Genomic DNA, 23,616 nt, shown 5'->3' on the forward strand with positions numbered 1-23,616 from the left:
CAATAAAGCCACACTGTTTCTGGTTAATTTAATCATGATACATTACAATAATGAAGCATGTAAAAGTCACGTGCACTTTCACTATAACTCAGGTATTATCCATCTATTGTCTAACTTATGGAAACAAATAAATATGTTATAACTTATAGTTATAGCATATTCATAACATACCTTCATACCGTGTACATTGAAACATACCCATAATAGACCCATTTCTGTAATACATCTATATACCTATATTACTGCTAATATATATTTTGTAATTTATCTATATTATGGCTAAAGCACTTCTGGATGGATGCAAACTGCATTTCGTTGCCTTCTACTTGTGACATGTGCAATGACAATAAAGTTGAATTCTATTCTATTCAATTCTATTCTATTCAAATGCACACTCAGATATAAATATGCTCTCAGATAGTAAATATGTTCATTTTATTATCTGGCACTGACTTCAATACATGGTGCCTGGCAGATGTGTAAGATCAGTGCCACACATCTATTACCATTTGTAATTTGCATTGCCATATTTAGGTATTAAGAAATATTTTTAAAAAGAGAAGATTTACTGAATTTATGTGAAAAATAAGCAGTGAGTCTGTGATATAGCACCATGTCAGCAGAGGGCGCTGCTAAACCTTCTAATAACCATTTCAGGGCTGTGCGCACTTCTGTATACTGAGGGTTGTCAAAGAGGAGCAGGCAATCCAGTGGTGTCATTCCAGTTCTGCCCATCTCCCGCTCAGCTTCCTGTCCTTTAGTCAGTGCCACCATCTCCAAACAATACACCACATCAGACCCAACTATCAGTTTGTAAACCTTCCCTTGTGCTGCTATGCTTCTGTCACAAATCACCCCTGACACTCATCTCCACCACCTCTACCCTGCCTGCAGACTCTTCCTCACCTCTCCTCTGCACTATCTGTTGCTTTGGATGTTTGTCTCCAGGTATTTAACCTCATATACCTTCACTGTCACACCTCCCTCTCTCTCATTCACACACTTATTCTCTGTTGCTTCGATTTCATTTCATTTCTCTTCTCTCCAGAGCATTCCTCCACATCCCCAGGTTTTCTTTCACCTGCTTCCCGCTTTCACTGTAGACCGCAGTATCCGGTGTGAACATGATAGTCTATGGAGACCCCTTCCCAACCTCATGTGTTAGCTTGTCCATTTCTACTCCATGTCCGCCACAAGCTGTAGTGTTAATAAAACTATTCTGCCTTTGCATAAGCCTCGTGGATGTGCAGAGTGTTGCCACTAGATGTCACTGCCACCACATTCAACGACTGCACAATCTGACCGACTGATCAACTGAAATTCACTGATGGCTGTTGATCTATATTTTAGTTAAAGCTTCTCTTTTTAAAGGGCCTCACAGAAAAATAACCTTTTTTACAAGTTAAAAATATTTTAACAGATGTTAAAATTTTAGAGGTTTATGCTATTTATATATAATATTTCAGAAAAATTAGAAATGAGTAACATTTATTTATCTTTAGAGTTTACAAAGGTACGCTGAAAAAACCCAGACCAAGTTGGCAAACACATTTTGCTTAGTCTGTGATACTTTGGGCTTTACACAGCTTGATTAATACACCACTGGCAAATCTTACATAGATCAGAAGTGGCCCACACCTGTATCTAACAACAAACAACCTTTATTTGTCACATACACAATTATACAGAGTACAACATGTAGCAAAACTCTTGTGTCCGAGCTGCAGACATAGCCTCGCCATTCCAGCAGTTGGTATTAAGCATGGGGGTCTAGCCAGGAACGGGTGGGAATCAAACTTGTGACCCCTGGGCCAAAGGTGTGTAGTCTTACCACCACACTGGATCGATTGCAGATTGGTTAGATGGTGCAGACTTGACTTTTTCAATGACAGCTACAGCTACTGGGGATCAAGCTAGTCTGACTCGCCTCTGGATCTTGGGAGTGACAAGACTTTCGCCCAGTTCTTCCAGGAAAAGCAATTTGAAAGAAAAAGAAATGAAAAAGAAAGGATGACCAGTACTTTGGTCAACACAAAAAGTGACCCTTAACATAAAAGAAGGTCATCCTGAATCACCATCATCAGTTTAGGTTAATTACAGCCCAAGAACAGTATTGATAGGGGCCATATTTAAAGCGAATGTCTATTGCTACTGTGGAAGTGACGTAAAGACATTGATTTTGTTTCAAAGGTTTCTGGCATCCTTAGATAAATGGCACTTTACCCAGTAAAAGTTTGCATCTGTGTGATTTTGAGTGACATAAAAAACTTCATGTATTAATACTAATTTACACCATACAGCCCTACTCCAAAAAACTGTCATAGATTTAACTGTGAAGTTGGGTTTCAAAAATAAGTGTTTAAGGTTTTTAGAGCATGTCAGCAGTGTCAGCACAGAACAGACCATCAGGGTTGCTGCTCAGACTTGTATAAGTTTATGTTAGCAAACTACTGAAACAAACAATAACTCAGTGTAAAAGAAGAAAACTAAAACAAAAAGGAAGTCTAAGCATGTACATTTTGTTTTAGTTTTATGTTGTTGTTGTTTTAAGTGCTGGATAGCTGTACTGTAATAGGAAAATCCTAGGGGTTTGTAGAGGACTTTCTTGAACCATAGCTTCCCCTGACTCAGACGGGTTCTCCTCCACACTGTCCTCATTTATAAAATGTTGACAAACTGAAGTATTACGGCTAACAGGTGCATTTTTTCCATTTCAGTGCAGCCAGTATAGGCCTACTGCTAAAGAAACAAATAGTAAAAGTAGATCCTGAGTATTTCCCACTGAGTTAACACAGACCAATTTAAGTCTTTCAGCAGCAACCAACCAACCTGCACAGTGAAGTCATGTTCTGTACTGGAACAAGATGGCGCTAAATATACTTTGAACACACTTATTTCTTAAAACAGCTTCACAGACGGTGTTAAATCTGTGATAGTTTTTTAGAGTAGGGCTCCATGGTTAAGTTAATTCAATTCAATTCAATTTTATTTATATAGCGCCAAATCACAACAAAAGTCGCCTCAAGGCGCTTCATAGATACAGAGAAAAACCCAACAATCATATGACCCCTATGAGCAAGCACTTTGGCGACAGTGGGAAGGAAAAACTCCCTTTTAACAGGAAGAAACCTCCAGCAGAACCAGGCTCAGGGAGGGGCGGGGCCATCTGCTGCGACCGGTTGGGGTGAGAGAAGGAAGACAGGATAAAAGACATGCTGTGGAAGAGAGACAGAGATTAATAACAGATATGATTCAATGCAGAGGTCTGTTAATACATAGAGAGCGAGAAAGGTGACTGGAAAGGAAAAACTCAATGCATCATGGGAATCCCCCGGCAGCCTACATCTATTGCAGCATAACTAAGGGAGGATTCAGGGTCACCTGGTCCAGCCCTAACTATATGCTTTAGCAAAAAGGAAAGTTTTAAGCCTAATCTTAAAAGTAGAGATAGTGTCTGTCTCCCGAATCCAAACTGGAAGCTGGTTCCACAGAAGAGGGGCCTGAAAACTGAAGGCTCTCCCTCCCATTCTACTTTTAAATACTCTAGGAACAACAAGTAGGCCTGCAGAGCGGGAGCGAAGTGCTCTAATAGGGTGATGTGGTACTACAAGGTCATTAAGATAAGATGGGGCCTGATTATTTAAGACCTTGTATGTGAGGAGCAGGATTTTGAATTCAATTCTGGATTTAACAGGAAGCCAATGAAGGGAAGCCAAAACAGGAAAAATATGCTCTCTCTTTAGCTGTAGAGTTTCCTGTCTACCTTAATGCATACATGCCTGTAAGACAATATTCAGGGCACGAGAGTGGCGCTTAAACTAATGGGAGGTATGACATTGCGGAAGGCTATTCCTGTCTGCTTACCACGCCTCTTCACGATAACGTGGAAGTCAGGAAATGCTTGTGTTAATGTCAGGAACGGAGTGATCGGGCAGCTCAGAGCCGATCCGGGGAAGCGGACGGAGCCGACCGCTGAGATGGCTCAGGCGAATATCTCGGTGACGGAGAGCCAGTTCAGGTGTCCCATCTGCCTGGACATCTTGAAGGACCCGGTGTCTATCCCCTGCGGACACACCTACTGCATGGCATGCATCAACAGCTACTGGGACCGGGTGGACTCGGGTCAGTTCAGCTGCCCTCAGTGCCGGGACACGTTCAGCCCTCGGCCGGTGCTGCGGAGGAACACTGTGCTCGCCGAGGTTCTCGGCAAACTCAAGCTGAATGAGATTGACACCGCGCCGGAGGTCTACCTGGGGGGAGTCGGGGAAGTTCCCTGCGACTTCTGCACGGCGGAGAGTAAACTGAGGGCGGACAAGTCGTGCCTGGTGTGCCTGGCGTCTTTCTGCAAGCTTCACGTCCTGCCGCACCGTGAGGTCGGTACTTTGCGACGCCACAAGTTGGTGCCAGCGGTAGAATGTGTGGCGGAGAAGCTGTGCGCTCAGCACCGCCTGGGGCTGGAGCCCGAGGGGAGCGGCTCCGAGGCAGGGGCTGCGGTGGAGTGGAGCGGGTACTGCCTGCTGTGCCAGGCCGACCAGGAGGAAGCGCCCAGTGTGGAAGCGCAGAGAGCTAGGAGACAGGTACTGCTGAGAGAAACTCTGAGTATTGTTATAATACAGCACAGAGTTAAGACTCTCACATTAAGTCAGGATACCCCGAAAAGTGTGTGTGTGTGTGTGGTGGTGGTGGGGGGGGGGGGGGGGGGGGGGGTTCACTTCTAAAAAGAAAAACATTGTTCGATCAAACAAACAGGAAATACTTGCTTCTTCTCTTTTCCTTCAAATAAACTTAGTAGTGTTGAACTGAACTTACAGAATCCCCACAAAATACTGCAGATAATAAGCTGCTAAGTACGACTTTAGTCTGTAGGAAGAGTCCAAACGAGCGGAATCGATTAACTAAATAGATTTAGATTTATAACTATTGCACTGTAAGGACGCCTTAAGCAGCAGTTGGCTGAGGTGATGCCACAGAAGTTAAATCATGCAAAATGATGTCTCAGTACCTGGACAGAGGAGATAAAACACACTCTGTTCTGTGCCAAACACCATCAGAAATAATAGCTGCACTATTTGTCCTGGCTTCAGATTTAATCTACAATCATTAAGTTAGACCTTATCTTGCAGACGGTGCTCACAGCTTCTCTTAATGCTTTCCAACTTTGTGGATAGCAACTACAATAAAATCTTCTTCTTTTTTTACATTTTAAAATAAGCTGCATCAATGCATCCATACTTTAGTTAAACCTGAGCATAATGAGCATACATGTCCTTTCATTATGTTTGCAAATAATTTGATTTGTTAGGTTTAGGAAAATCCTAACAGTGTAGTTTGTTGGTTCCTAAACCCAACCCAACCGCACTGAAAACACCCCTTATTAATATCAGTTTCACCTTCATCCACATGATGTTTGTGGGTGTGCTGTGGAGTATTTTATTAGCAATTTCCAAAGCTGCAATTTACAGTAACCATCCAGATAATTTTCAATGGTGGTTTGCAAGCCAACTAACAATTACTTAGTAATTACCTCCCAGTTTAGCATTTATTAACGATGTTGCTTATGAAGAGTTATCAGTCTTTTAAAAGATAAGGCACTTGTATAACAGCTGTGTTATATGAGATATTTTACGAGCTTTCACCACATGGACAGTAATTCCCCCGAATGCAGTAAAAATGCTCATGTCAAATATCTGCATGGATGTCTTATTCTCTAATTGTTTGTCTGTCCACCTCTCCATCTGTTTCTCTGTTTGTCTGTCAGCTCCAGCTCCAGGAGTCTCAGAGGATGGTCCAGGGGAGGATACGGACCGGAGAGAGAGAGCTGCAGGAGTTTCAACAGAACTTGGAGTCTCTCAAGGTGACAAAAACACAAACACACCCAGTATGTCCTGATGATTCTGTGGCCTGTGGGTAGTTCTTGGTACTGGGAAATTAACTGGTACACCAGGAACTTACCTGGAAAATGTTAGCTGTTGTCACCCAACACCTCAGCTTCTCTTACAGAAAGGACAAACTCATAGACACACCTGTGTCACAGATCAGTAGAAAACTGCTCATTGGGTATAGGTAAATGTATGTGTCATGGTAATTGGGCTATTAATATCCTTAAAAGATGACTTTTCAAGTAGTAAATGTAATTGTAACAGGACGCCTTTTTAGAGTTAATGACAGGCCGACCAGATGTAACCTAATGTCCAAAGATGTCTAGTACTTGTGGTGTATCGCACTAATTAACAGAAGCAAACTAATCCATCAGCCTCTAACACTGGCTTGCTGAAACTTTTGACCACTCTTCTGTGATAAATGTCTTCATTTTAGTGGGCTTCGGCTCTCCTGTTCCCACCTTTGGATAATCTAACGTGCCTAGGACCATTACCATTGTTGAAAGTTCCACTATAGTCTCAATTTAAAATTTCAGACATGCCTTCAAGCTTTCTTCAAGCAGGTTGATATGATGCCGATAGTTTTCTAGCTCTCCATCCGTTAACATGGCAATGAACCCCAAAGCATAACATTTCCACCACCATGCTTCACAGCAGGTGTGACTTCCACTGGCACATCAGCTCTTGGGCTGAATTTACTGGAGCAACCAGTCGAATATAAAATTAACGCTGACATCTGTTTGAAATCTATGCAGCTTACACTCACTAGACACTTTATTAAGGACACCTTGCTTGTAACAGGCTGGACCCACTTTTACCTTCAGAACTGCTCTAGTTCTCCATGGCATAGTTTTGAAAAGGTGCTGCTCTGTTGGCTGCACATCCATGATGTGAATCATCCCAAAAATGCTGCAGTTTTCGTTGGCTCTACTCATTTATTCACACCACCGTGTTGCAGAGCGTAATGTGAGATGGAAACCTGCTCAGTCCTCTTTGTGTTTTTAACACTGTGATATTTCATGACACTGACCTTGAAATGAGTGTAGAGAGAGACAGTTGGTAAGCCATTAAGAGTCAATCAATTCAAAGGGAGACAGGAAACCACTGGAAAGATGTTGAAACAGACACTGTGAAATAACTCTGTGCTCTCCTTTACTTCTTTCTGTTCAGACTTTTGTATAAAAATCCACAAATTTCTTTTGTTTGTTTTTAACAAAATCCTGTAAACTAATGATTCATATTCATATGCTCTATAATGACACCAAGTCTGCTTTAACTGAGAATTATGTGGGTTTTGAAATTATTAATAACAATTTAATATTTGTCTTTTTTTCAATTCCAGCTACTTGTTTGACATTCAGTATTTTTAATGTATCCTGTTTTTTAAAAAATGACCTCTAATTCAAGTATCAGTTGTATATTTTGAGTTCACTGTGACTGACCAACTCTTTTGTTTTAACGTTAAGTTATTTACAGCTGTAAAAAAAAAAATACACGCATACGCTCGCTAACTGTTTTTGATTTTCTCTCAGGTTATCATAGTTAAGTTGCATGTTGTTATTGTTATTATGCAATGTAGGCAAGACTCACGCAAATCTTTCCCCTGCACACAGACATCCTGCCCTCCGGGGATCGGGTTAGTTCCAAGTACAGTGCCAATTTGTATTCTAGTTTCTCTGACACCCTTTCAGACTTCCAGGAAAGCTGTTTCTCCTCCCTCCCCCGAGCATCGTCTCCTTCCATCCACTCTTGGGAAGTCACTCTATCCGCTCACAGTAACCTCAGACAGATACCCTGTCATCTTGGCTTGTTGCTCTGGAGGTTGAAATTGTAATCATGTGATTCTGGTTAGTTTGCCTGTTATATTAGCAAATTAAAAAATATTTTAATTTAAATTTTGATTTTTAATTTTAAAAAATCCTAATTAAAATGGTAATGGATCTACTTAAACGTGCAGGATGTTAAATGTTTATATTTAGTGTATTTTTACTCATAAAACGTACAAAAAACTAAATGGAAAAATTTTTCATTCTATCCCAAAAGGTTGAAATCTAAACTTCCCACATATCCACAATGTAGTTTTGTAATTTAACAAATATAAAGTGTAATATTCTCTTTAAAGTGCTGAATTGGTCAACATTTTTTGCAGTGAATATATTGGGATAACATTTTCACCATATATAAAGAAAAAAAGAGTGAATTGAGTACTGTGTAATAAAGTGATATGACACAGGGAATAAGAATTGAACATGCTAACTGAAATGTATTTTATACTTGCTAAAAAAGTCTTTGTAGCTAATGACACCTTCAAGATACCTCCTGTACAGAAAAACTGCATTGCTCCGATGTGATTTTGGTCCATTCTTCCACACAAGCTGTCTTCTGATCTTAAAAGTCCACCATCATTTCGTCTTCTGCATCCTGGTTGATGGCAGCAGATTCTTGTCTCTGTACATTTCTCCATTTATCCTTCCTTCAGTTATATGAAGTCTGCCAGTGTCATATATTGAAAAACAGCCCCGCACCATGATGTTCCTACCATCAGGCTATGGGTTGATGTGCAGTGCCACAATGCTCTGCGAGTGTTCAAGTTGTCATTACCTGTAGTTTTTAGCCCTAATATGTGGCTACATACTACAGACTGTGTATAAAAGATGGACCTAACCACAGCTGGGCAATGATGGCCACCTTATGTCCATAACAAACCTGTTGGTTTGTGATTTCCAGATTATGAAGCCTCAACATTAGATATAAGAGTTACTATAATGGGTGAAATAAGTAATGCTAGCAAACTGCATCCGTAAATCGTGCATATTTCATGCACAGTCGCAAATAAATGCTAATTGATGCCAAATAACAGACTAATAAAACACTGTAATTTTACTCACCATGCCCAAGCACTCAGGGAGACACCAACACTAAAATAGACAAGGTCTATTTTCAAATTACCAAAGGTGACGCCCAACTGATGGCTGCTAGCTTCTTCTGGGCGTGCCATCAGTCAAAGCTACCTCGCCTTATTACGCCCTAAAAATTCCAAACAAGTGAGTAACACAAAAATTCACTTACCATACAGTTATAGTAAAGGTGAAATTGATATAGATGTTAAATAAAGTGTTTGCACTAGGCCATAGACCTGTCAGTGTCACTGCTAAAGTTGGATATTTTAACATGGGAGTCTCAGTGGATTCACTCTTGGAGGAAGCCTCATTTATGTTTTTTTGGCGTAATTTTTCGTCACCAAAGTTTTCCACTTGTTAATTACCCATATAATTATGTTCAATGTAAGAAAGTTTGTATGCCTGGATGAAACTACAATAAGCATGTCTGTGAAATAAGAATTTTTCTCACTCCTAATGTAGAGAGTGAGGCCATTCGAAATGACATGGGTTTCTTTTTGAAGGATGTCATGAAGATATGTCTGTTAATATATCATAAGGCTGTTGAGGATGCCATCAAAGAGTTTTCCAGAAGATTGCATTATGCCGTCTTTAAATACATGCTCTGTTCTACTCTAATGTGCGTCTTTTAGGTGTCGGCGTCTGCTGTTCTGGAGGATGGTGAGGCTCTGTTTGCTGATATGGCACTATGCCTGGAGAAAACCAAGGCGGAGGTGAGTAGCAGGAGCTAGAAGCATAAGTTCTAATATTGCCAGTATTTGTAACAGTAGCAGCTCTGAGGAGAATAATGTGAAACGTTCACAGTTTTGTAAGGGAATTAAATCTTTTGCTTGTGTGCTGTAGGCCCGAGCGAGGCTGGAAGCGAAAGAGCGCGCAATCGTGGCGAGAGCTGAAAGTGACATAGAGCTGATGGAGAAGGACCTGGAGGAGCTGAGGAGGCGAGACGAGGAGATCAGCCAGCTGCTGCAGTCTGAGGATAATGCTCATTTCTTACAGGTGAGGATGAATGCAGTTTGCTGGTTACAAAGGGAAGGAAGTTTGTTACATTATTATATAAGTTTGTTCATGGAAAGACACTAGGTCGGCTTAAAAGTCATTCTTTAATATCACTTACTTATATACTGTACTTACTTAAAGGAGACCTGTTATATGTTTCCTTATTTTCTGCCATATGCTGACATTAAACATGGCTAAACTTGATAATCATGAGGGACACATACGTACATGTGATCTTTGTGAAGCAAAAAAGATTTCAGAGTGCTCTAAACGTTCAGTTCCCGAAATATTTTTGTGTGGTCCTCTATGATGTCACTGAGATCAAATATAGTCATCTAAGGCACACAGCTCTGGTTATGAGCACAGAAGCCCCTCCCATTACCTACCAAACCTTCTGTTTCTGAGTCTCAACCAATCAAAAAGAAGAAAGCTTAAAAAGAAGGTGGCCACACAGGGAAAGGAGCTTAAACAGACAAGAAACGAATTTGGGTAGCTGCACCAAGGCCTAATATAAGATGCATACACTGCCCCCCCAAAAAAAAAAAAAATCAGATCTCAGTGAAGCAACTCACGATGGATATTCTTACTGATGTGGATTCGATAATGTGTTAGGAATTAGAAGATGCCACATGATTTAAAGGAAATGAAAAGACACATCAAAAATCAAAATGAACAAATATTGAGGTAGGTTAGTCCATTTGATAAAATTTAATTGCAGCAACTCAAAGTAGTACTCAGTAGTTTGTTAGGCCCTCACAGTTTGTATGCATGTTTTTGGCAACTCCAATACAGTCCTTGCTTACCACCTGTCCTTCCCAGCAAACTGAAACAGACGTTGTAGGTCACTGGACACAATCCCATCATGAACGTGCAGGTGCAAGTGTTCGGTTTATTGGTGAAGTTGTAGAACTTTGTAATTCCATGACGGATGAGAACAAACTGATAAAATATTGAACTAACTTCAGAGTAAAAGAAAGAAAAGACTTCATTCTCACATTTGAGACACTGGGGCTATCAGATGTTCTCAATTCTTTCCAGAAAATCATCAATTATCCAAACGGCTGCTGATTGATTATCTGTTAATGGCTCATCAATTAAAACAGAATTGGTTGCTGCTGTGCTTTAAAGGTCGCCTGCACATCAGCCACTTTTACTCTCGATTGTTCTCACTCAGAAAAATCGAATCATTAGCAGCTCTTGTATTGGATACTCACCCATTACTGTTAATGCATCCTGGAGGACATAAGAACTCACCTGAGTGGCTACTTAGAAAGATCCAGTCATTAGTGTGTGAACGAGTTATGAGCAGGAAGAACGGATGAAAGGAGAGAATAAGTCAGCAGTGGCTAGTGGAAAAAGACGGCAACTGCCTAAGTGTTATTTTCAAATTTAATTGTACAAGGAATGGAGGGTGGAGGGTGGGGGGAAGGCGGGCCAAATCTGCAGCGCCTGGAGTATAGTTTCCACTCTTTTCTCATCGGCTCAGGCCACCCAGCTGCTCTGCATGCCTTTCACCACTGGTCGGCACTCCGGCACCCTCAGCCTGCCCACGGAGGCCTTCAGTGGTGCCAGGAGAGCACTGGGCCACCTCCGTAGCCACATAGAGGAGGTCTGCAGGGAGGAGGTCGACAAGATCACCCCCGCAGGTAGGTAGCACCACCTGGACTCAGGATGAGCTTCAAAGATGCTAACACCAACTCACAGCTAGGGATGGGAATTGATAAGAATTTAGCAATTCCATTATCAATATGACTTATCAATTCTCAATGGCTCTTAATGAGAATATCAAAGATGTTACATTCATGGGAATTAATAACATGCCGAGTGGTCAAATGTTTGTGCATGTTGGAGGTATTTCTCCTCTTTGTTGTGATCAGTGTTGGCGTCATTACTCAAAAAAGTAAATAAAAAAGTTATTGCAGATATTACACAGAGCAATTTTCTAAAAAGTAACAACGTACGTTAATTAATTACACCCAGGAGAAAGACATTTGTTATACTACTCGTTACGTTCCTTTCATGTTACTTTGTAAAATGACCTGAAACACTGTCAACAATATAAACCTACAGGCCCACACACCAACACAGATCCCTGTCCTGATGAGCACACACGTGATTCTTAGTATTTTGGTGTCAACACAGAGCTGACAGCACAAATCAAAGATGAAAACCAGCACAAAGAGACTTTAAAGCGGTCGACACAGGAGTTCTACTTTAGGAATGTGGACAGGTAGAAACAGGGGCTGCAGCCTGACTGCTCATCAGTTAGTTACCTGTTGAAGTTCAGCAGCGGCTGACTTCACAGCAAATGATGGCTCATTTTATCACAGTGCTGGACTTGGTCAGCATTTACTCAGCTTTAACGTCAATCTGGGCTCTTGGTTGGCTTAGCGTTAGCATTAGCATTCTGTCTTTGCAGGTGCTTGCTAAGAGTCAAAGTTGTAATGTAATGTCCATATCCACGCCAAAGACTGCGCCACTATTTTCCTCCTCCGACACACGAACTGAAATCAGCTGGTCGTAGCGAGAGTGCAAGAGGGATCGATAGGCAGGAAGATTCCAAGGAACTGGCCTACTGGGAACCGGTTTTTGTAGAGAACCGGTTCTCGATTCCCATCCCTACTCATGGTCTATATTTGGATCATATCACAAGTCTATTTATGGATTCAAAATACATATATAAGCTGTATGTGCACTGTATTATTATTGTTATTGTTGTTATTATTTCTCTTCCAGTTAATGATAACTACAAATCTGGTGGAGAGCATGTAAAAAGTAAGCACAACAAACACGACACACACAAACATGCACAGTCAAAGCTCAGGGTGACCTGTTTTTACCAGGTTTTCCATGACCTTTAACACGGAGTAGAATTGTTAATCATTGATGCTGAAGAGGACCGGGATGAGCTCCTCTCTATTCTAATCTGTTCATTTTGGTGTCATTTGAAGCAGCACCGTCCACATTATATTAGGGGGTTAGCACAAAGATAGTGGAGCTAATTAAGACATGGTGTGATTAAGGGATTGTAGCGTGGATCCATCAGTCCTCAAGTTTCTGCAGTAGTCCACATATTATAGAAAATATTTCATTGCTGTAAAAAGTGTGAAACAGTTTTCTTGCAGCAAAACCATTACATTAAAATTCAGTGTGTTAAATACGTTGCAGCTGTTTACGGACAAACTTCAGACATTTTATCGTTCCATCCTTTTACTATTTTATAAGCATGTTAGCACGCTGAGATAGTGGACACTGCATGTTCCCATGTTGCTGATAGCATTTTTCTCAAAGCACTGCTGTAACTGCAGCCGGCATAACTGCAGATTTGTTATTAATTCATTTTTTATATTCTTTTCCTAAGAGCTTTTTTAACCTCCTAAGACCCCAACTCTTCCATGGCAGCATTTTTAATTTCTCTTTGCTATTTTGGCTGATTGGGACCTGATGAATGTAAATGTTTGTGAATGTTTTACCTGATTTTTGTTTCTGAGAAAAATGAGATTCACATACAGTATGAGGACATTCACATTAAATTTCAATAGAACAGTGGCAGTGTAACGTCCTCGTAAGTGGATATCAGGCCCTTGTAGAGCAAAATTTGGTATTTTGGTCTAAATAACCCAAAATATGTAGTCAATGTGGACGCCAGGTCCTAGGAGGTTAAATTGGGTTTTTGTGGGGGTTTATGTGCTCAGAGGGGATGTTTCTTTCTTTCTTTTAATGGAAACTCTCCAAATTTGTGAATTTGACTGAGTGGCATGTTGTTTGTTGTGACATTATTTCAAACCAAATATCATTCATACCATTCATATCTGTTGTATTGGGGAGGTGGCCGAATTCACAGTGCGGTGAACTCCAAACCTCAGCAAATGCAACTGTCTACAGGGCAACATGCAACCAGGGGTAAGTGGCAAGAAGATAATGTAATATAATGTAATGTAGTAATACTTACTTTGTGTACAAAAACAGTCTCTCACATTTTTCTGGAGGAATTGTGGCTCACTCTTCTTTACAATGTTGCTTCAGTTCATTACACAGCATTTCAGTCAGGTCAACTTGGCCATCAAAACATCCTGATTCTTTTATTTTGAAGCTGCTGAACATGACCTGACATCTCACTTCAGTTTACTTTGGTATAAAGTGGAGACTGCGAGGTGCCCGGGTCCAGTGGCTGCAAAATGAGCCCAAATCATCACACCTCCACCCCCATGCCTGGCAGTTAGTGTGGGGTGTTTCTGCTCATATGCTCTGGCTGTTTTCCTCCAAATGTGGTGCTGTGCATTTTGGCCAAACTGTGTGGTCTCATCCCACAGGACATTGTTCCACAAGTCTTGTAGTTTGTTCAAATGCAGCTTTACTGTGCTGCCATGTTTTTCAGAGAAAAGAGGTTTTCTCTCAAAAACCTTTTCAAATAAAAAGCCTTGTTCAGGATTTTTTCTAATTGTGCAGTCATAAACTTTAACATTTAACATGCTAACTAAGGCTACGTCCACACATACACGGGTATTTTTGAAAACGGAGATTTAATGTTTTCGTTTTAAAAAAATAATCCCGTCGACACGTAAAGGCAGAAATGAAGGAAAACGCTGCTAGGAACATGCCAAAGCAGCAGGTGGCGATATATTCCTAACCGTGTAGAAATGTTGGCCAATCAGAAGTCTAGAAACCTCGGCGGGAAATAGTAAACAAAGCTGGGGCATAGAAGCAGAACCGAGTAGTATGTGTGGAGGGACAGTAACTGTGTGTGTATATGTAAGCATTTAAACTCTGCAGAGAGTAAAATTAACAGTAACAGTATTGTTGAAATTAATTTTACCGAAACAATAACGTGGCGCACAGTGGGACGTCAAAAAAGGCGCACACCTTTGACGCTGCATTTTCTGTGTTTTCTCTGTTTTTCTCGTCCACGTAAATGCAAAAACTGAGTTTTTAAAAATCTCAGTTTTCAGTGACCGAAAACGCCGTTTACGTGTGGACAAAAGGTGCAAACGCATAGAAAAATCTGCATTTTCAAAAATACCCGGGTACGTGTGGACATAGCCTAAGGCCTTTAAAATCTGCTCACAATCAAGTGATTTGATTAGCAGCACCTGGCTGCTACCCACCATCCCTATAGAAACAATAAGTATGCACTTAGTTTTTCACCAGGCTGCATAGTGTCATATGAAATGTTTCTTTTCACATGACTATAATTTAATATAAATATGATATATCCAAATGACATGAGATCCTGCCTCTCCCAGATCCTGGTTCTGTTAGACGTCTCTTTCTGTTAAAATGGAGTTTTTCTTTCCCATTGTTGCCAAGCGTTTCCTCATAGGGGATCGCCTTATTTGGGGGGTTCTCTCTGTAATACTGTGGGGAGGAGACTGTTGCTGTGAATTGGTGCTATATAAATAATACTGAACCGAAATGCACTACTTTGGTGTGCGCTCCCCAGTTTGGGAGATTTCTTTTGCCTCCTCTTGAATATCAAGGGACTTGCCCTGTTTTACTCAGTGCATCAGGGAAATACAATTATAGCCCAGGTACCTGTGAACTGATGTGTGATAAGAGGCTTACTCTCATGACAACAACACGGTGTTAAAATTAATGGCATAGCTAGCTGCACACTTCCTTTGATTGTCTGATATTGTTAGCCGAAAGGAAACAGGTCCCACAAGAAGCCTCAACAATAAGGTTTGTGTAATTTTTAAGTAACCAGATTCAAGGAAAGCGACATTACAAGTGTTATCTCCAGTGTCACTGCATTACAGAGAAAGATCTGCATCAGATGGATAACAAAGGAAAATGTATCACAGTGGGGATTTTAATGACTTACTATTCCACCACCATGCTACGAGGTGGCATGGTGGTGGGTTGGATAGCACTGTTTAAACCGTGCTTGAAGTGTACAAAAAGTGCTGTGTGAATGTGTTGTGCTTCTGGAATCAATAAGACTAGAAAGGCACTTTTAAAGGGGCTTTTAAAGTGCACAACATTACATAAGTTGAAATAAGTACAAGGTAGTGTATAGAGTTTAGCAGTGCAGACCGTTCTGCAACGCTTAATTCGATTTTCATTAAATTCTTAGATTGTACCACCTTACAGAACCTCTAACATGGTTACAGTCTGATTCTGTTTGTTCAGAAATCAAAAATGCGAGTCCCAGAGTCAACCTAATCATGGTGTGTTCATTATTAACATGTTACAAATTTAACAAATGCCAGTAAAGGTTAAGTTATGTGTTCAATAACTACCTTCCAACCAAGCCACCCACTCTTGGTACTGCTGAACCTTGGACAGCGGCGGTCAGCCATCATGATAAAGGGCCAACAGCATGAAAACGCTGCCTCGAAGTTACTAAACTGCACGTAAACATGTTTCCTATTTCTGTTTAAGCTGGTTTAAAATACAAAGAAATGTTTCCATTTGTTAACTTGAAAACTTTTGTGGTGTTCCCAACGTGCTATTCAAAAATCATTCAACATTTTGCTCATCTTCCCTCTACCGCTTAAGCAAAAGAAGATAAAAAATGTTTCGTTAGTGGTCCAGGAATGGAATCACAGCGATCTGTAAGATAGTGAAGCATGGGGAGCTGATAAATTTTGAGGACGTGTCAGATTTACGAGATCGGCAGGGAAGATTTTTATCGTTACCTACAGGTTCAGAGCTTCTTCCGGAAGGAAATTAGAATGCTTGACGCAGATGCTAGTGGGGTGATCCAAATATTTATGGATGCTTATGGTGAGAACATTGTAAGAGGTACTATAGGCAAAATGTACAGAAGTTTTACAGCTATGAAAAAGACCTCAACAAGATATGTCAGTCATTGATGGGAAAAAGAAGCAGGTATAACTATCTCAGAGGAAGATTGGTTGCGGATGTGGAAGAATGTGTTATCTACCACAAATTCTTTAACATGGCGAGATTTTGGATGGAAGAATTTAATTAGATTCTTCATCACACCAAAGCAGAAATCCAAAATAAGTGGTTCAGGCGCTTCATGCTGGAGGGAGTGCGGGGAGGTCGCTGCAGGTTGCTTCCATGTCTTCTGGTCATGCCCTAAACTGAAGACCTTTTGGGAGGAGATTAAACAAATGGTGATGGATGTGCTGGAAGTAACACTGGACTTCTCCTTTAGTACCATGTACCTCGGGAATATCCCTGAGGATATAAATAACAGAGACTCATACTTACTGAAAATAATTATGGTTGCATGCAAAAAGGCAATTACTAAGTGTTGGTTACAGACAAGCCCCCCCACACGGAAGCTGGTCATAGACATTATTAACACAATTCATCATATGGAACTGATTACCCTCTCACTGCGGCTACTGAAGGAGAAAGGAGAGAGACTTTGGGAACGATGGGATCGTTATACGTCAAGAGACTAGAAACTGATACCTCTGTGATGCAGAGGGACAGCTACGAATTTGTTTGAATGGAACATGCACCTGTGTAATATGTTATATGTGTAAGTAAAACAAGGCGTTGTGTATTTTGGAACATGTGAACATATGTGAATGTGTTGGTTTCCCTTGCCCTCTTTAGTTCTGTATGTAAAATAAGATGAAAATCAATAAAGAGAAAGTGTTAAAAAAAATGTTTTATTGATACAGTTTTGTTCAGCAGGCACTTTTCTGTTTTTTTGTCTCGTTCAAGCAGCGCCAGTGTCGTTCCCGCTGTCCTCTCTGTCTCTGCAGGCGCCTGATCAGAGGATGAGGGCAGCTTTCCTCAGGTGTAAGTATATCATCTTTTTTCCCTTAAGTATGACTCAGAAGCATGCTTTTTTTCCTTTTTTTAGTGCCTTTTTTTTAGTCCCTGGTACACCCATTGAGAGCAAGCACCCTAATTGTCATTACCCATCTTTCTCTGCTTTGTCACCTCTTTTCCCTCAGTCTTTGCTTGTTCTGCGTCCTCCTACTTGACCAGATAATAAGAATCCTGCTGGGAAATCTGAAACCTCAGTCTAGATGCTCATTAATGATGGATGGACATCATACTGTATTTATGACTTCCTGGTCTATTATTAAGATCAGCACCATGTTCCAACACGACTGAGCCAGCTGACACAATGACAGCATTACCAGCACCTTGTCAGGGTTTAATAATTCATGTGGTCAGTGTCTGTGTGTCGTTTGTGTCCACTGTGCCAAAAAGTCAACTGAAATACTGCAAGGCTAAACGTCAGTGGGAAAACCTCTACAACCTGACAGAGTAGACAACAGCTGGTTCAGTTCTCTGCTAAATTAGGAAGATAATAGCAATTTGTTTCCTGATGCCAACTTTATTCTGACTTCATAAGAGGAGGAAGTAGGGAGAATTAGAATGCAGCTGGTTGGTATGGCATCATGACCATCTTGGAGTTTTGAAAACAGATTTGATCAGCAAGCGATGGATCTTACTGTGAAACTGTTCTCATTGGCTAGGGACTTGTCAATCACAGGTTGTTAGCTAATGAAAATTTCTCCCTTTCTAATAAACAGAATGCCCAAAATTTTTAAGATGAAACTGAAATGAATTGCTCATCAGGAAGTTGTTTACAAAGGTCAGACCTGAGACACCTTTCCTTCCAGACTTCTAAAGAACGTTTAAATTGGCTTCACGTTTCAGAATTTAAAGTTTTATGCATCAGTTACCCTCAAACACCCACTCCTCTGCTTTACAGAAAAGTGTTCTGTAGTGTTATGGCTACCTGACAAGTTGTAACGTTTCATTAGTGAGCTACATTTGCAATCCAACTGTTTCATTCAGAGCCTTTTTGGTGTTTAACTGTTAGTTTTTTTCTTTCTGTTTCCTTGCTCTAGTTTCGTGCCATCTGACCTTTGACCCCGAGACAGCTCATCCTACCTTGGTTCTCCTGGAGGGGCCCCAGGGTGCTCATTGTGGCGAGGAGCCACAGCCCTACCAGCCTCATCCACAGCGCTTTGACTCAGTGGCGCAAGTCCTGTGCAGGGAGGGCCAGTTTGGCGGTGCCAGCTACTGGGAGGTGGAGTGGAGAGGAGGTGGGTGGATTGACATAGGCGTCACCTACCGTGGGATCGGGCGCAAAGGTGGCGGGAAGCCCTGCCTGCTTGGGCGCAACGAGCACTCTTGGCGGCTGAGGTGTAGTCATGCTGGATATGCTGCATGGCACGATAACCGCAAGACCACAGTTGCTGCACCGCCCTCCCCCAGGATCGGCGTGTTTCTGGAGCGCCAGAAAGGAGCTTTGTCCTTTTACAGCATCTCGGACTCCATGGTGCTCCTGCACACTTTCCATTGTTCGTTCTCTCAGCCGCTATACCCCGCCTTCCGTTTGGATCTGGACTCAACTCTTGTCATCTGCCCTCATGAGGGAAGCTAACTATGCCCCCATGTTTTTCCAGGACGTGTCATTTATCTTCTGGAGGAAAAGGCTGTTCGCTCTGCCAATCGATATAATGAGTGAGTGGTGGGGAAATGGCACTTTTCTGTGTAATTCTCTTTGACTGTAATATTCTCTTTGATAACTGCCAGGTTGAGCGGCAGAATTGCATAATTTTTTTAACAGCATGCATGTTTTTTTACAGTGTACTTTATGTCGTATCTTTATTACATTAAAGCCCATGTGTCATCATTTAAACCAGATACACACAGGTTAATAAATTTACACATATACATATATATAAACTGATGTGTTCAGCAAATTGAAAATATACCCTCAAGTTGGATTTTATGCTACCTTTAAAATACTGCAAAAGTTGTGTACTTGGTTCCCACAGCTAATTAGCTAACTGGTAACAGGCCATAGACCAGGGGTTCATCACATTGTGAAAAACTGTTTGAGCAAATATTTAAACAAGAAAACAGTTTCTCAGAAATGGGAAAGAATTTATGGTCCATAATAAGCCATTATCATGGGTGATTTCCACATCTGTAAAAGCACCATTATTGTTGGCTGATACATGCAAGTTTGGGGGCAACACATGCTTTCAAAGCCAGTATTTTCAGGGAAGTCTGTGCTTATTAAAGGTACAGTAAGTGGGTTTTTAATGGTATTTATTAGAAAAATAGTGTACTCAAAAATATACATAGATCAGTCAGTAATTATGCCACCCAACAAATTGATGCATTCTTATAAACTTTATATAAATCCATTAAAAATACATGCGTCAGTTTGTGGAAGGCACCATGTTGCCCACCATCTACAGTACAGTAGCTGAGTTGGACATCACCGTTCCACCTAATTGTGTTTCATCTACATGACTATAGAACTTTGTATTTTACAGTTCCTTCAAACTATATCTGACTATTTAACATTTGAACATGTACATTTTTATCATTTTGTCTTTTTCTTTACCTCTCCTCACTCATTTCTAGCTTATCCTGTTCCTTCTTACCTTGACCTCATCTCCTGAACTGAAGTTAGGGTTCTAAATTAGAACTTCTAATGTGCATAATCATGCTAATTTACGATATTGTCACAATTACTTATTGTTACCAACAAGCCAGCTAAACAACAACTGCTATTTACAAGTTAACATTAGGCCAGCTAATGTTAGGAAAGTGTTTATCACTTTCCCTCTGATCAACACTTTGTTTCAGAGTATCCCATTGTATCAGAGTTTACTTGCTAGGTGTCCAAGTCCAACATAATGCCAGCTAACAGCAGCTAACAACGGTAAAAACAGCAGTGGTTATCAGCAGCTCATAGAGGTTAGCTTCACTGACTTATCAGTTTGAATCGTAGTCCCTTCACAAAATTTTACAGCATCTACCAGTGTAAACAACATATTGATAGCTAAATGTCGAACGGCTGTGGTCAGAGGTGATTCGTGTGTCAAAAAAAAGTACTGCAAAACACATATTCATTGTTTAATTCCCGATTTATTGCTAAGTGAAAAGTGTTTGTCCACCAGCAGGCACCATAGCTGGAATTGTTACACTTGAATTGAGATGAGTAAGTAATCAAAGCTCAGTTGACTGCAATTTACTGACATCTGGTGGTGAGATTTTACACACTCTACCTTTAAGTAAGACACTGCCGAACCACATGAGTACTGTTGAACAATTTCTTTTTACTTTTAATTACAAAAAAATATTAGTTTTAACAGGAATGTTTACTTTGTTTTAACTTTAATTTAAATATGTGGTTAAAATAACTTCTACAGTGTGCTGACCTTGTTGTAATATCGGGTGGTATTTGTGTTCCAGTAAGACATGGATGAGTTACTATGAGTTAACATACAATTATAAATATGCTCATATTTTGTAATATTTTTGAACATTTTTTGTGTTTTTGCCTCTGTGACAGATGTTTACTGGGAAAAAGCCATATTCACAGATTTACTGAGCAATGGAGTATAAAAAGAAGAACCATACACTTCAGCGTGTTTGTAGAAATCGTTTGACTGGAAACATGTGCGACAGTGTTTCCCACAGATTCTAAATCAGCAACAGAGAAATATTCATTGGTTTCTCCTCCCTTTGTGTTTGATGTTATTTTCATAGGGTTGTACATTTATAGGAGTCAAAGGTTATTTTTTTCCATTATCAGTTATACTAATGTGACGTGGGAAACCTCTGGGCATTTTTTAAATTAAACCTGCAGAAGTGACCTCAGCTTCAGATAAATTAAACGTTGTTTTGTAGGTTAGCAAGTCATTTTCTTTGGGTAATGTTTTTCATGTTTTTTTTTTCATGCAAGATGGTAAATGGCCTGCATTTGTATAGCGCTTTTCTAGTCCTTAAGGACCCCAAAGCGCTTTACACTACATTCAGTCATCCACCCATTCACACTCACATTCACACACTGGCGATGGCAAGCTACATTGTAGCCACAGCTGCCCTGGGGCGCACTGACAGAGGCGAGGCTGCCGGACACAGGCGCCACCGGGCCCTCTGACCACCACCAGTAGGCAAACATGGGGTTAGTATCTTGCCCAAGGATATTTGGCATGCAGCCAGGAGGCAGCCTGGGATCGAACCACCGACCTTCTGATTAGTGGCTGACCTGCTCTGCCACCTGAGCTACAGCCACCCAAGAGTCTATACGTGTTGCATTGCATTAATCTTAAATTAAATGAAGGAATAGTTTAATATGTTAAAAAAATGCTTACAGAATTCTGTTGGGAAAAGTTGTAGCACTATAAATATGGATGTACAATTTTGTAAGGTACTCAACGGGCAGGTTGTCCCACTTCTTGTTTGTTTAGCCTGAGTTCTGTCTTATCATCCTTGAATGATTCTGTTATGTTGACATTAAGACTCTGTGGAAACCATACTGGCTGTTTATCTTGCTGCTGGAGACAGCTCTTTATGACTTTTGTCAAATATTTAGGGTCAGTGATGTGCTCCAGAGGAAAACTGGGACTAATCATGAGCCTTTCCTTGTGGTACTGTACGATGGAAAACAATCAAAAGATCCAAGTGCCTCAAACATTTGCACAGAACAACACTTGCTATTATTGCAGCACTTTGATTGCTTCTAAGTCTATGATTATAACTTTTATCTAAGCAACTCAGATTCTATCAAATCACATACATACCGATCTCATTCATTTTTTATTGATGTAGCACCAAATCACAACAACATTCGGCTCAAGGTACTTTGTACTGTAAGTTAACACCCCACGTTAATACAGAGAAAACCCAACAATCAAATGATCCTCTTTGAGCAAGCACTTGGTGACAGTGAGAAGGAAAAACTCCCTTTTAACAGGAAGAAATATCCATCATGCAAACCCTTGAGTTGGTTCGGGGAGGATGACGGCACAAAAAGAAAAAACTGTGGAAGAGAGTCATTCAGTGAAAAAAATACTTTTTGTGATTTTAAAACTGTGGGGTGACAGAAAAAAGACCATCTGAATGGACACCATACTGTAGCCACTGCCTTTCTTGACTTGGCAGGGGTGGGGGAACTCCAGGCTTCAATGGCTGGTGTCCTGCAGGTTTTAGATGTGTCCTTGATCCAATGCAGCTGATTGAAATGGCTAAATTATGTCCTCAACATGTCTTGAAGTTCTCCAGAGGCCTGGTAATGAACTAATCATCTAAAACCTGCAGGACACCGGCCCTTGAGGCCTGGAGTTCCCCACCCCTGACTTAGAGGGTTGTTTTCTTTTTAAAAGGCACTTTTTGCAGAGGATTATGATCACCTGACCAGACACTGTGTAGGGCCTTCAAACCAAACTATTGAAGAACCTCAGAATGCAACACAACCTCACAGGTACAGATAAATAAATGTGTATATATATCATTCACAGAGCTATTAGAAAATATTTACATTTTTTTAACATGGAGTGCACTATTCCACAAGCTGCAGGCCTGTATCATGAAGTCTGTAAAATAAGCATCCTTATGTATGTTTGTCTACCCGCTGTGCTTCTGTTACTGTTATTGTTTATGTTACTTATATTATATATGTTTTCTTACCAAATATGAGTTTATTCCTTTCACTCAGCTCACAAAAAAACTGATCCATCTAAACTTGCAGTGAGTTTTTCTTAATAGTGAAAGGATTGTTAGTACTTGTTAAAATGATTTATTTCAGATGTTTCTTGTATTTTTTTCCTTGTTGTTGTGCAATAAACTCAATATTTTATGATTTACTTCCCTAATAAAATGGCTTGACCTTTACTTGAAACCAAATTTTCACATATTGAGAATTCAATTCAATTTTATTTATATAGCGCCAAATCACAACAGCAGTCGCCTCAAGGCGCTTTGTATTGTACAGTAGATCATACAATAATAGATACAGAGAAAGACCCAACAATCATATGACCCCCTATGAGCAAGCACTTTGGCGACAATGAGAAGGAAAAACTCCCTTTTAACAGGAAGAAACCTCCAGCAGAACCAGGCTCAGGGAGGGGCGGGGCCATCTGCTGCGACCG

The 23,616-nt window shown here is 40.6% G+C and overlaps 1 protein-coding gene across 2 annotated transcripts; it reads left to right on the forward strand.

The window, feature by feature from the left end:
- Window positions 1–2,962: 2,962 nt before the first annotated feature.
- On the forward strand, window positions 2,963–21,617 carry LOC146517459 (E3 ubiquitin/ISG15 ligase TRIM25-like). 2 transcript variants are annotated; one of them, XM_085162124.1, is made up of 9 exons: window positions 2,963–4,577; window positions 5,759–5,854; window positions 9,412–9,492; window positions 9,623–9,775; window positions 11,262–11,421; window positions 12,512–12,550; window positions 13,604–13,678; window positions 17,420–17,497; window positions 18,565–21,617. In XM_085162124.1, exons 1-9 carry the CDS (start codon window positions 3,822–3,824, stop codon window positions 19,101–19,103), a joined length of 1,977 nt encoding a protein of 658 aa, XP_085018250.1. In that variant the 5' UTR covers window positions 2,963–3,821; the 3' UTR covers window positions 19,104–21,617. The 2 variants fall into 2 exon arrangements, with proteins under 2 accessions (XP_085018250.1, XP_085018251.1); XM_085162125.1 differs by having other exon boundaries at window positions 17,423–17,497.
- The last annotated feature ends 1,999 nt before the right edge of the window (window positions 21,618–23,616 follow it).

Source organism: Neolamprologus multifasciatus, chromosome 6 (assembly GCF_963576455.1).
Source record: "Neolamprologus multifasciatus chromosome 6, fNeoMul1.2, whole genome shotgun sequence".
Taxonomy (NCBI): domain Eukaryota; kingdom Metazoa; phylum Chordata; class Actinopteri; order Cichliformes; family Cichlidae; genus Neolamprologus; species Neolamprologus multifasciatus.

Coding starts and splice junctions, on each gene's coding strand:
- LOC146517459 (XM_085162124.1), top strand. CDS start 3,822: ATGGGAGGTATGACATTGCGGAAGGCTATTCCTGTCTGCTTACCACGC. Junction 11,422..12,511: donor CGACAAGATCACCCCCGCAG/GTAGGTAGCACC, acceptor TTTCTCTTCCAG/TTAATGATAACTACAAATCT. Junction 13,679..17,419: donor AGGGCAACATGCAACCAGGG/GTAAGTGGCAAG, acceptor GTCTCGTTCAAG/CAGCGCCAGTGTCGTTCCCG.